The sequence below is a fragment of the Diuraphis noxia genome, unplaced genomic scaffold (assembly GCF_037042655.1).
Source record: "Diuraphis noxia isolate RWA-SAM2 unplaced genomic scaffold, SU_Dnox_SAM2 contig0004, whole genome shotgun sequence".
Lineage (NCBI taxonomy): Eukaryota > Metazoa > Arthropoda > Insecta > Hemiptera > Aphididae > Diuraphis > Diuraphis noxia.
Window position 1 is genome coordinate 50,796,509 of NW_028301714.1, and position 14,015 is coordinate 50,810,523.

General features: G+C 27.8%; 2 protein-coding genes across 3 annotated transcripts in view; one reads left to right on the forward strand and one right to left on the reverse strand.

The window, feature by feature from the left end:
* The window catches only part of LOC107167135 (N-acetylglucosamine transporter UNC93A), a 40,521-nt gene extending 38,922 nt beyond the window's left edge, over positions 1–1,599 (reverse strand). The window contains exon 1 of the mRNA XM_015516045.2: positions 1,149–1,599. Coding sequence (XP_015371531.1) covers positions 1,149–1,352 — 204 coding nt within the window. The 5' untranslated portion in view covers positions 1,353–1,599. The remainder of the gene's footprint in view (positions 1–1,148) is intronic.
* A 4,825-nt stretch (positions 1,600–6,424) lies between these two features.
* LOC107167136 (acetyl-coenzyme A transporter 1-like) lies at positions 6,425–13,470 on the forward strand. 2 transcript variants are annotated; one of them, XM_015516047.2, is made up of 10 exons: positions 6,425–6,685; positions 7,738–7,960; positions 8,056–8,182; positions 8,840–8,999; positions 9,073–9,227; positions 10,786–10,976; positions 11,314–11,498; positions 12,043–12,169; positions 12,312–12,527; positions 12,986–13,470. In XM_015516047.2, the coding sequence occupies exons 2-10, from the start codon at positions 7,754–7,756 to the stop codon at positions 13,199–13,201; spliced, it is 1,584 nt and encodes a 527-aa protein (XP_015371533.2). In that variant the 5' UTR covers positions 6,425–6,685; positions 7,738–7,753; the 3' UTR covers positions 13,202–13,470. The 2 variants fall into 2 exon arrangements, with proteins under 2 accessions (XP_015371533.2, XP_015371532.2); XM_015516046.2 differs by having other exon boundaries at positions 6,426–6,907.
* Positions 13,471–14,015: the final 545 nt, after the last annotated feature.

Sequence of the window (14,015 nt, forward strand, 5' to 3'; positions counted from 1 at the left end):
TTACCTGTTTATATTTATTAATACTTTTGAGTTAACAAACCATTGTTTTACAAATGATACTTCAAAATTGTAATAGTATTAAATGACATCCGTTGAAATGTAAAGATTCCAAACAAGCTAATTAAATTAATTTCTAACAATTAAAATGGAATAATATACATGATATTTGAATTGGTTAGTAATCCAAGTTTACTGGTAGATATTATAAATTAAAATATAAACGTTATACATTGCTGCTTGAAAAATTTTCTTAATTTTTAATATTGCATCAACAATTAGTCTGTTATCTATATTCGAATGTGTAAAAAAATCCCAAGACTTAAGTTGAACTATTTATAGGCAAATGCAATTTTCGATCATTATTAGTTTTTTTTTAAATTAATATCGATAAAAAAATTTTTTGTTGGGTAGAAAAGCATAAAAATTTAATACAAGGCTCTCGACATGTTGTTACAATAGCAGTTGAAAAATAATAGAAATTCATATATAGTCACAATTTTTTTTAAGCATTCAAAGTTTGAATTTTGATTAAATACGTAAAATCAGAAAAATTTACAAATTATCTTAAGCTAGAAATGTATAATAAATTTTCTTTTTAAATATAAGATTTGAAAATGTTTAATAATCTATAAATATCCTAGGCAGATAAACCGTCTCCGCTCAGAATCGTTTTTCGTATACAATCATATAATATTATTGGATTCAAATAATTTAATTACATCCATTACAGTAACCCACTTGTAACCAACTGACTACTGTACACCAGGGCGACATCGACAACTTACCCACTTTTTTTTTTATTCCAACTTTATATAAATTTTCATGTTTTTCCAGATATTCATTAAAACGATTTTTTTTTCATGTACAACAATCATACACAAATATATTATCACGGTTTAATGGCTACATCTAACTACAGTTGTCTGCGTTATGGCAGCGGACGAAAATCACATGGAAACATTCTATATACTTTCGGTCCGCGCGCACGCTATACATATTTAATATATAACCTATATGTATATATATACATATGTGTGTGTGTGTGCAGCGACAATGATCTAAGGCAATCGTGTGGTACTTTGCGATCATGATCATCATTCACCATGATGTGCACGTGCGTTTAACCATTATCGCAGTGTTATACCAACCTCGTCTACTTGCATGTCGATGACGCCGTAAAAGTTGTTGGTGCACAGACTGTTGGTCTGCTGGAGTCGCCTGTGCTGAGCGCGGCTAGTTCCGCTGCCACCACCGCGGTCTGGGCACGGTGACAGCCTCGGGGCCGCGGGCACGCACACCGGTTGCTGCTGTTGCTGTTTGCACAGCTCGTGCAGGTTGGGCAGCGAGCCCATCGCTGCCGGATATCACTCAGCGGCGGCGGCGGCGATGACGACGACGACAAGGGCCACGGGTTAATCTAATGCGGCGTGTGCGTATTTGGTACAGTGAATCGTGTACTGCGCGCGTGCACACGTATGTCGTACTGCGCGAATGTCGTATATCGCGGCGGCGCCACGCGTATATAAACACACTATAATACGACCGCGGCGGACACTCTTCGCGCCCGCGCGATATCGCGACGTCACGCTCGTATTTGCGCGCAAACGTGTCGCTATAACGACAGCGTAGGTGTGCGCGTTTGTGTGTACGGTAGGTACACACGGCGGCGATATCATAAGCAGCGGCGACCCGGACCGATGATGCGAGCGCATAGCCCGCCCCGTTGCTGGCCTGCTCATGCGTCGATCGATAGACACCGCGACGCGACCTCAGAGAGAGGTCGTCGTCGTTGTCGTTGTCGGTGTCGTCGTCTTCGTCGTCTTCGTCTTCGTATATACGGAGATAACCATCGCGGGTGTCGTTTCGCTACGCTTCGCAGCCTGTTGCGTCCACTATATGTCATCGTAAACAAAACTATTATTGTTGTGATATTGTAATAGGTACTTTTTGAACAGCGCATCCTGTTTGAGGAAGCTGATGAGCGCTTACGATCAAGCGATGCTGCAGCGTCGTTGGTATATTGTACAGCGGGCATTTCTCTATTATTTCTCGTGACTGACAGTTTCCTAGAGACAAGAGAACACACTACATAACATAATTCCAAAAAGTTGTTCGAAGGTCAAATCTTATGCAGCTTAAAGAATTTTAGCTCAAAACCACACCATATAGTATCTAATTATTATATATTTGCTTAATTTGTAGCCACAATTTCAAAATATATACAATCCCCTTCTACCGGCCCATCTATAGTGACGCACCCAGGTGGTGGTGGGGGGGGGGGCTTTGAGGCTAGGTTAACGAATTTATACACAACCTTTTTTTTTATCTAATATACACAATGATTACAATTACTAAAGAGAAAACTTACATTCAATTTTCAAGTTTATTGACCTAGTGAAAGATACTTTTTTATGCCTATAAATAATTCAAAAAGAGTAAAAATATTTTGAAAATATTAATAATATTTTTTTTTTTTTATTTAAGTTGAGTTGGTTAGGTTAGGTATTTAATTCCATGGGCAGCGGGTTATTAATTTTTTATAGATTACTAGGTATCTGTATAATATAATTTTTGTAATTCGTAATAATAACGAATAAATAATAGTACGGATGTCAGTGAAGTTAGAAACAGTAATCATGAGATTTAAATAAAACAGACGTTATTATTTTTATACGCCATATATTGCATATATTAATCATTTTAATTATTTGTATATAATAAAATAATTCATCCACATGCGTTGTCACTGTCTTATAAAAATGCATAACTTAGCAATTCGTACGTTCAAAATAAATAAAGAATAATCTATTTAATTCAGGTATATTATGTAATATAAAAGCGAATTGACCCATTATAAAACTTAGAAGTAAGAGTATAATCTAGTACTCTAATGAACTTTATAGGTATTTTTTTGAAGTAAAACTTCTTTCTTGAGGTGTGGGCGGAAAAAAAATTGTAACGAAAAATTAAACGCAACAATTGTTGTTATAGTGACCCTTTGTTGTTTTTATAACAATCTACATATATAGGTAACATATAAAATAATATCATTTTATTAAATAAATATATATATATATATATATATATATATATATATATATTTTATATACATAATTTACACTTTTATAATTTATATTTATAATATTCACTTATAATTTCGCGGACCCCAATACTTAAGAAAGAAGTTTTACTTTTTCAGTGTATAACGGTGGAATCACACACTCGTGCATTTTTTTTTTTATGATTTTAATTTTAAAACAAGTTATGTGTATTTTAAAATACTCAAACGGGGACCTAGTGTGGCGCAATTATGGTCCGGTCAAGCATCATCTATTGTCACTAGTTCCTGGATGGGTGACACCTGACAGCCCAGGTTTTAATGAAAAATCCTCGCTCTACATACACGTGATCCTTAACCAACCATTACCCGCTCACAAAATACTAAGGCCATAATTGCTGATAATTTTAAAATACTATAATACCAATAATTTGTTTTAAAATTGATATAGGTACATATAAAAAAACACAAGAGTTTCACCAAATGCTCTTATAAATTTGATAATAAGTCAATAATTCAGTCCAACATTAATCATAACAGAGTTATATTCGTGTAATTATGAGTAAAATTGAAGTCTGAGATTTTTTTTCTGGGGTCGTTCGAGGGATTTTTTTCGGAGATTTTTATTCCGATGAGCATTGTAAGTTGAATTTTCTAAACTAAAAACTCAAGAGTATAAATTAAAATGTAGGTACCTGATAAAAGTGACATAAATAATAAATATAAAATGTAATGTTTTGTTAAAATTCATCGATCACGTTAGTTAAAAAAGATTTACTACACTACTATAATATGGTTTAGTCATACAAGTTTTGTGACAAAAAATCGTTCTATACGTTATATACAATTTTAATATGATTCAATGATGGCAACTTCATACAATAATAGCATGCGTGATATGCGTTTAACTCCGCAGTGTGTGCTATATATGTGTCGTGAAAAATGTCCGGTACGGATGTCGGACAGCATTACAGTAGTGTAAACAATATTTATTATATACATGATATGCGTACTATTGTTCCAAAAGCTTTGTCAAACAGAACGCGTTAAAGCAGCGCCGTAGATGGCTCGTCGACGTGGTGCTTTCCCGCGCGTGAATAACGCGATATTGTAACTTGTAACAAATTACAAAATCACACCACGTGAAAATAACTCTTTCTGATTGACTGAGCCTTTAAAATAGATACATAAATGTCTATATAATAGTACATTATCCATATTTTATAATTGTATACTATATATAATTGTATATTCTTATATATATATATATATATATATATATAAATGGATTTCTGTCTGTCTGTCGGTCTCAAAATAATTCGAAAAAAATTTCAGGAGCGGGTCCAACATTTTTTAAAATATAGATACTAAACACTTTTCATTTTTACAATTATTTTTTAATACAATTTATAGTTAATTAATTATATTTTCGCTGCTAAAATGTTTCTACTTTAAAAAACTTCGGGGACGGACCCCTGGACCCCCCCACAGTTAAGGCCTTGGTCTGCCTATTTATCCTTTATGCATTCCTAAACGACTGGACCGATTGCGGTTAAATTTAGTACAGAGATATATTAGAACTATGGGCAGAAGATAAGTGAAATTCAAATTGATATGCCCAAATATCATTCTATCAAATATTTGAATTGTCTGACTGTTCTCGATAAAACGAAAAAATTTACATAATAATAAACTAAATTGAATACTGTCGCAAGATTATTACTTAGTATATTTTAACCGTTATCTATCTATATGTGTAAAAGTATGGCTGCATACGAATTGCGTCCCAGGTATTTTCTAGAGTCAATGGTCATACTAATTGCGTCCCAGCATCTCAGTTATTTTTGGAGTTATACTATAGTTGCATCCCGAATTTTTTTGTGCATACCAAATGCACCTCATATATTTTAATAACTAAATAATATTTCCCTTTCCATTTTTATACAGGCTTACCTATAACTGTCTGTAATAATATTTATATAATAATTACTACTATATAGGTAGGTTAAAAATATGGTTTTTGATTTCTATATTATTTATAAATGTAGTAAAAAAAATTGTATAATAATAACGGTTAGTATAGTAACTAAGCGTAAGTAGTAAAAAATATTATTATATTGGTAAAAATTTAAAAGATGACTTTTTTATGAATTCCAATCTACTAATTTTTTTTTTTTTGATTGAAAATCTGCCATTGCTTGTTTTAAAAATTGTTCTTTATTAATTATCAAGATTGTACGGTTCTTTAAGTGAGTGCTCCGTTCTTTTTTTATAAATATCAGTTTGTGACCTTTACAGAATATTTATAAATTGAAAAATATTTGGATGCGCGTTATAAAACATAGCGTTGAGCTTCGAATGAAAAGCTTCACAACTACTAGTAGTTCGTATAGTTGTAGCCGAGTATTCTACCCATAATGGGGACGCAATTCAACCGTTCTCGAGAAAAACCCGGGACGCAATTAATATTATTCCTTTTTATACCTAACTTTTTCTACGGGACGCAATTCGTACGCACTGCAAAGTATACTGCAAGTAAAATCAAAGGAAACAAATTTAACGCACAGTTTGAGACATATAATAGGTAGGATTTTTATAAGGAGCTTCAAAGTGTACAGGTTCAGCTAGTTTTAAATAAATGAATACCACTAATAAGTAATCAATTCAAAAATAGAATACAAAACTAAAAATAAATTCAAATTATCTAAAAATATTTTACATCAATAATTTATAAAATATAACGTTAACAATGATATGAAAAAAACACCTAGAAAACTATAACTTCTCATTAAAATAGTAGAACATATAGAATGTATTTGTATCTTATCTTTTTTTTTAGATTGGCAACAATTAATATTAATATGGATATTAATGGGCTCTATGGTTGTTTATATAATATACCTAACTAAGTTAATTCACAGTTTTAAAAAACTTAGCCAAACCCATTGACTATGAATAACACATTAGTAAACCAGAGTTTAACCAAGTTCTAAGAATTAAACCAAGTTTTATAATATAATATGACATGTGTGATGTGTAGTGTGTAGGTATGACTTGCTGTAGCAAATTTTACTGGTGAACGTTATTTTTCATAAGTTATTAAAAAGGGATAAAAAACTATATGCGATTTATTTACATTGAAAGAGTGTTTTATAAGCAATAACTTCATTTAATATTGAACCATTCAATAACATAATTATAAATGCAAAGGATAGAAAAAATGTCTAATTATTAATTTGTAATACTTGGTATCAGTTGTTATCAGTCTAAGTGTCAAAATGTCTGGTGTGTCTACAAGAAAGTCTTGTGGTATGATTATATCACAGATGACAGATATAATGTGTCTTCCGTGATAATAATATCATGATTCATATTAATATGTAGTTGTGTATATTACAGTAATCTATTCTGTGGTCACATATTCATATCATATTCTGTGTAGTCACCGTGTCTTGTTAGAAATTTAAATGTTTATTTAATATCACAGATTAAAATGATTAAATAAAATTTTATACGTTTTAATTAATCTGTCATATTTTATTTAATGAATTCATAAATTATGAGTGTATGACTCGATTGACTCGTGCAGTCGTGCTCTAAATCTTGTTGACTAGTTATTTTGTTATTGTTAGTTAAGAGTTTGTAGTAAATTTTTATGTAATACTTAATTAATTCACCAATATTGTTGTTCTCTTGGTATATGGTTACTACTAACTACCTATTTATTATGTTATTACTTACTATCCATGAAAAGTCGTATTAATTCAGAATGTTATATTGTTATGTAACATTTAAATCCAAATTATCTGCTTTCGTGATTGGTTGAAAGTTGAATTTAATATTGAATAGGTACCTACTTAATGTATTATTTAAACTGTACCTAAATAAATGTATTGTTCTTTGTTTTCAAAGCTAATATAAGTATTAGTATTTTCAATGAATTGATTTCCTTTTTTAGTGTTTTCCATTGAAACCTGCCAAACATAGTATGTCTCTCTGTTTTTTTCTGTTAATTGCTAGTTGCTACTATACTGCATAATAGGTCTATACTTCACTGCCAATCAGATTTCACTTTTTCCATGTCATGTTTAATACATTCATCATATCTTAACTGTGGTCTTTTAAAAAGTCACTTGACAGTATAGGTTATTCCTTAATAGTGGTTGTTACTAAAGATTTTTGTTTCCTTCTCGCACATTGTTCCCAATTCAATTTTCTGTTTACGATTTCTAACATAATATCTGCACTTTTGAAGAATTTATTGCTGTAGCCTCTCAACATTTTAAGTTAAGTAAACCATTTCTTTAGTCTATGAAAGTTATTCCAAATATAAATTTATATAGCCGTACAGGACCTACAACCTTAAGTGAAACCTCAGTATCAATATGCTAAACTTATGGCAGATCCTAGTTAAACCAACTCTGTGTAAACATATTATCAGCACCATCTCAAAAAAAAATCCTAGCTACGTCACTAAGAAATCAGTTTAAGATAATAACAATCCAAAAATTTTTTAGAGTATTTGAATTCAATTTCCCACATCCGAATTTTTCAAACTTATTAATTTTTTTCTAATTTTATCATGTTTGTACATTGATTAATTTATTTATATAAACTATTTTATAATTTAATTATAAGTTTTAGATTTTTATTATTTTATATATTTTTTTCATGTCTAGCTATTCGTAACTGAATATGTTAACAACACAAAAACCTAAGTATGAACTGGAAAGGACTGAATTAACTGACAAGTCAGTTTTAATCAAACCAAATTTGAAAGGTGATTGGTTAAACTTTTTCATGTTACTTTTACTTTATACTATGCAAGGCTTGCCATTGGGCTTATCTTCAGCCATACCCATACTTTTACAAAGCAAAAAAGATACATCATACCAAGATCAAGTAAATTTAAATATAATGTTATTCATATTATTTAATTGCAATTACTATTTGTAAAATTATATAGTTAACCATCAACAATTTTTGTTTTATTGCAGGCTTTGTTTAGTTTAGTAATATGGCCATTTAGTTTGAAACTCTTATGGGCGCCGTTATTGGATTCATTATATATGCAGAAAATCGGAAAGCGAAAGTCTTGGCTCATTCCTGTTCAATATTTAATTGGTTGGTAATAAATAATACTGGTTGATTCTTTAATCATTGAATACTTATTATTTCAAAAAATATGATAGATATAAATTAGAATAAAAGTTTAGATGGAGTCGCTATTAAAAAACAACATTTGAAAAAAATATGCTTCCGAATATAATATTAAAACTGTATTTTGTCATTCAAAAAAGAAAAAAAGAATTCCATACAGGTATTTGTTATCTTTGTCTTATAAACTTATAACATGGGAAATTTTACATACTCAATAATATATTTTAATCTGTAGTTTCTAAAATTTGATTGAATTTTCCTTTTATAAAATTTAAAGGCAAAAGTATTATTTAGGGTATCTCAGAGGATTTTATTGATATTATTATTTCAAAGTAAGTAATGTTCAATTATTTTGAAATTTACAAAAAAAAAAATACTGTTTATAAAGGTAAATCTACCTATATACCTAATTTACCTATATTTTTAATTACTAGATACCAAGTAATTTTTTTTTTCAAAAACATTTATACTTTTTAAAATAATGAGTATTCAATGACAAAAGAATAATCTGGTATTATATTATTTATAGTATTTATCATCACTTATTTGATTCATCAGATTATTTATTATTTATTAACTGTAAAGGTTCTTACAATATATTTTTATCTACTTTTATTATAGGAACAATATTACTTTATATGGGTAACAGCATTGATATCTTATTACCAGAAAAAGGAAAACCAAACGTTAAAGTACTGGTATATCTCTTCTTTATTACAAACTTCTTATCTGCTACTCAAGATATAGCTGTTGATGGTTGGGCTTTGACAATGCTGAAAAAGTAAGGGTTATTATTATTTATTTTTAAATTTGAATTTAAGAAGATAGTTTATGATAATAATAATTGTATACAGGAATAATGTAGGCTATGCATCTACTTGCAATACATCTGGTCAAATAATAGGCGTGATGATTGGTTCTGTATTTGCCATTTTATTTACATCTGAAGACTTTAGCAATAAATATTTACGAATTACAACTGGTGTAGAAGGGATTGTGTCTATGAAAAGTAAGCATTGAAGTACATTATTAGTAAATAAACCTTATTACTTATATTAATAATACAATAGTAGTGAATAGAGATATTTAATACATTAAAAAATGTGGAGCTTCAATTTTTTAATGATTTTAAGAGAAATAAAAATAATACAAATGTATGATTCTTACATTTAAATCAATTTTATCTACAAAAAAGGTAAGACTCATTATATATAAGTAACTTAAATGTAAAAAGGCACACCAAGTACAAAGACTAGATATTTCTAAGTATAAAAAAGTCTACTACTTGTAGAAACAGTCGTCAAGTTGTGTGTAATTATTTTAAGTGCTTTTAAGCATAAGTGCACACAGATATTGTTGCCAGGTTAGTCATAGGTATATACTATATAGGTATTTATATTATTTAAACTTAATTTTTATTCCATCAAATAACAACCAATAACTATTCTGGAGGTCTAATTTTAGACATGTGTTTAACCTGGGGCCCACACATAAAAACTGAAAGATAGATTCTTAACACTAAACTTCATCTATTATGGCCTATTCTTAAGTCTCAACTCTCGATTAACAATAAACTATTAATATACAAATCAATGTTAAGACCTATCTAGGTCTATGGCATCCAAATATGAGGATATGGTAAGCCTTCCCAAATACAGTTTATCGTACTATATAAGCCAAACAATTTCTATTCGCCAAAAAACATCTGCGCCATGGTATGTCTAACCTCTTACTACATAAAGATCTTAAAATTAAAACAGTCTCTATAACAGCTGAAAATTACTATAAAAAATCCCACGCCAAAACAGTTAACTTCACTAATCCATTGATCTCTAACTTAACTAGTGAATCCATGCCAAAAAAACCCTCATGTTGATTAAAAAAATACTGGTGTCTTAGCTATCAAATTTACTTATTGTATTGCAGTATATAAATATATTACAGATTGTGAATACTCTTTTATTTAATATTTATGTATGAAAAAAAAACTATTGTGGAGAAGAGCAGAGGAGTTTATATTTATTTTTACCAATTACTATCAAACAAACATTAATTTAATAAAAAATTATTTTAAATATTATTTGGAAAAAAAATTGCTAAATTTACAGTTATTAATTAAAATGCTACAAGTAAGTAATACATATAAACTATAAGAGTAACCTCGGGTAGCAGGCTTCTGTGCCTGACGGTAGCAATAAGTATGGCTTATTTATGTCAAGCGCTGCTTTATTTTTTGATTACATGGTAAGTAATCAAAGTAGGCAGTTAAATAACCTTGATTACCTTGTATTTAAAAACAATTGAATATTTAAGAATCAATCTTCTATCTAAATTTTAAATTCATAAATCTAAACAAATTTTTTTATTAAAATCAATCTTTATATTGGATTATAGTAGCTTAGTAAATTCCATTAATCTATGTAAAGTAGTTTTTTTTATTAAACTATGATAAAAAAAAATGGTTTTTTAACATAAATACCTAATATTTAATACTTAATAAATATGTGTATACTGTATAGAATATATATCTATACTTAATACTTATGTTTACTTTTAAATTTGTATAGCCTTGTTATACATTTGGGGTATTCTATATATATTGATAACAACATTGATTGCTATATTCAAAAACGAAAAAGATAATACACTAGAAGATGGCTATGTAAAACTAAATATCTCTAAGACCTATTCACTTTTATGGGATATTATGAAGCTTCCTAGTATACGAATATTGGCAATAGCCTTATTGACAGCAAGGGTAAGCATAGTCAAAGCAAATTAAATACTTTTACTCACTTCTAATTGGTTTAAAAATATTAGGTATACATTGTTTAAACATTCAGCTTGTACAATATTACATTATATATAAAATTAATTTTTGATATATAAACATCTAAATATCTTAATTTCAAAATGTATAACAGATAACAGAAAGAAAGTCTAAAAATTTTACTGTGCATTTTATTATAAGAATTATTATATTATTGAATAAATAATGGTGTTATTGTTTTATGTAAATGTCATAAATACACAATAACAATTTTATTTTATTTTAGAATTGTATCAATTTTAATTAATACAATTCTATAATAAAGATTGGATTTGCTGCAACAGACAGTATATCAACTTTAAAACTTATTGATGCTGGTATATCAAAAGATGACATTATGGTTATTAACACTGCAATGTATGTTGTAAAAATGATTTTACCATTAATCATAGCAAAGTACACTTCAGGACCAAAACCATTAAGCTTATACCTAAAAGTGACTCCTATCAGGTAAATAAATAAATTTCACCACAAAATATACAATTATTTTCTATAGAATTAATTAATATAGTCCATATTGGAATTCCATCTAGTAACATTAAGGAATAAAAGTTTATGCACAATGGCAAATAATATATTTTCTTAAAAAATTGTTTGTTCAATGTTTATTACAATTTCATTACTTCTATAATTGAGTTATTGTAATAAAGTCATTATTCAATAAATAAGTTGAAAATCAAAAAAAAAAAAATTACTTCAATAAATTTAAAAAATATAGATATTTCCTACTAATTAATAATTGTACCTACTTGCCACATACTAATAAATATTTGTATTAATATTTTTTTCATTCATAAGTTAGCCAGCAATACACAAAAGTACATAAAAAAGTAAATTTATTATTTCTTTATGTTTAGTAAAGAATAATATTCTCAACCATAAAACTAAGAAATGTTAAACTTTATTATTGTTAGATTAGGTCCAATCCCCTGTCTGAAAAACTATTATTTGTTACTCTTTATAGTACAAGCATGTTTATAAATTTATATTTCAGATTACTTTGGAACATTGTATTTATTGCATTAATATACTATACACCTACAATTATAAATATTAATGGGGTGGTAAATATTCCGATATATTACTATGCAATCTTAATTTTTATATTATCAATACAAGAAGTAAGTTGATTACATTTAGAATTAATTCTTAAAATACACTTAATCCTATTTTACTTGGAGGCATTGATTAATGATTATTAAAAAATTGATATTTTACTAAAATAATCTACAAAAATTAACAAAATGCATTTATACTTTTAAGGTCCTTTCATACATGATGTTTGTAGCTATATTAGCCTTTTTTTCTCGGATAAGTGATCCTCGTTTTGGTGGTACTTACATGACATTGTTGAATACACTTTCAAATTTAGGATTTGTATGGTCATCTACTGTAGCACTTCAATTAGTTGATTTGCTTACATCAAAAGAATGTTCCTGTGATTCCATGAATAATTGTTCTACAATAGATCTTCAAAATGTAAGAAATTCTAAAATTAATTATTGATTAATTTAATTTACTCTAGTTTATTAATTAGGTATATGTTTACTATACAATATATTATTATCATTATGACCATTATGTTAACATAAAACATTGTTATTTAAGTCTTTAACAGCGTTTTTAACAAATATTCATTAATACATAATATGCTTTTTAATGATGTAGAATTTAAGAATACATTTTTACCCTATTTCATTAAATTTAAGATGTAAATAGGTAGTATTTCAAATTCAAATTACCTATTTTGTCTATTAAGATACTAATTATACTGATTTCAAATCTAAAAAAAAAAAACTGACTGATATGTTGGATCTTTTTTGGAATAATATTCGTTTAAAGTTTTGATTATGCTTTAGAATTAAATAATTCAATATTGTGTTGTCATTACAACTTTTAATTTAATTTTAATTTTTTTGCATTTATATTTTTTTTAGGTTTGTAAAGCTAAAGAAGGAAATTGTATTGTTTCAATTAATGGATATTACATTGAAGTTATTCCATGTACAATCATTGGAATTGCTTGGTATATTTATTTTAGAAATATCTTAAAAAATCTTCAAATTAAAAGTCCTTCTCATTGGTTGGTAAATGTGAAAAAACCAGTAACAGAAAATATTGAAGAATCATTCCCTTTGACTGTAACAGGGTAATGTTATTATGTATTTAATTATCCATTCAAATGAATAACCTAACTTAACTATTGCATATAACAACATTATACATGTTACAACCATCTGATTTTACTAGTACCACTGATATTAGAGATATTAATATAATTTTGGTAAGTTTATGTTTAATTTTATCATAAATCATGATATAGGTATTTAAATATGTGTTAATATAAGTAAAAAAGAATCAATTGAAAATTAAGAGTATGTACCTATGATTGTTCTAATAAATTATATTATCTTTGATAGTATTTATTTTTTTTATTATTATTTATAGAATGATAAGAGTAAAAATACCTATGTTGGTATTTGATTTTGATAGATCATAATATTATAACTACTGCCTATGTCTTTAATTTATACTGCATATTATTGAAAAATAATTATTAAATTAATATTATTCAGTAAAAAAATGTATTGTAAAATTAAAAAATAATCTGCACCATTATACGTTTAGTTATTGAATCTAAGAAAATATTTCTATGTTTTCAATTGGTAATTAGAGATCCTCAAATGTTAAATCATTTCAAAAAATGCTTATATTAAATTAAATATTAAAATCAGGAGACTACTTGCATAATATAATTCCTCTTAAAAACTAAAGAGTTGAAGTATTAGTATGTTTACTCAATTGAAGTTGCTACTAAGTAGGTGGTACGCAGATATAAAAAGGTTAAGAATCGATGATTTAAATAAAATATTTCTGATAAAATATCCATTAAATAATTTGTGATAGAAAGAAATTTTTATCTTTTCGTGAGGCATTAGTACAGCACTCTTTAAAGATTTCAAAAAA

What these genes read in the sequence shown, in the direction of transcription:
- LOC107167136 (XM_015516047.2), top strand. Translation starts at nt 7,754, where the DNA reads ATGTTAACAACACAAAAACCTAAGTATGAACTGGAAAGGACTGAATTA. An exon ending in CTAAAAGTGACTCCTATCAG is followed by an intron (nt 11,499 to 12,042) that starts GTAAATAAATAA and finishes TTTATATTTCAG; the next exon opens with ATTACTTTGGAACATTGTAT. An exon ending in TTATATTATCAATACAAGAA is followed by an intron (nt 12,170 to 12,311) that starts GTAAGTTGATTA and finishes TATACTTTTAAG; the next exon opens with GTCCTTTCATACATGATGTT.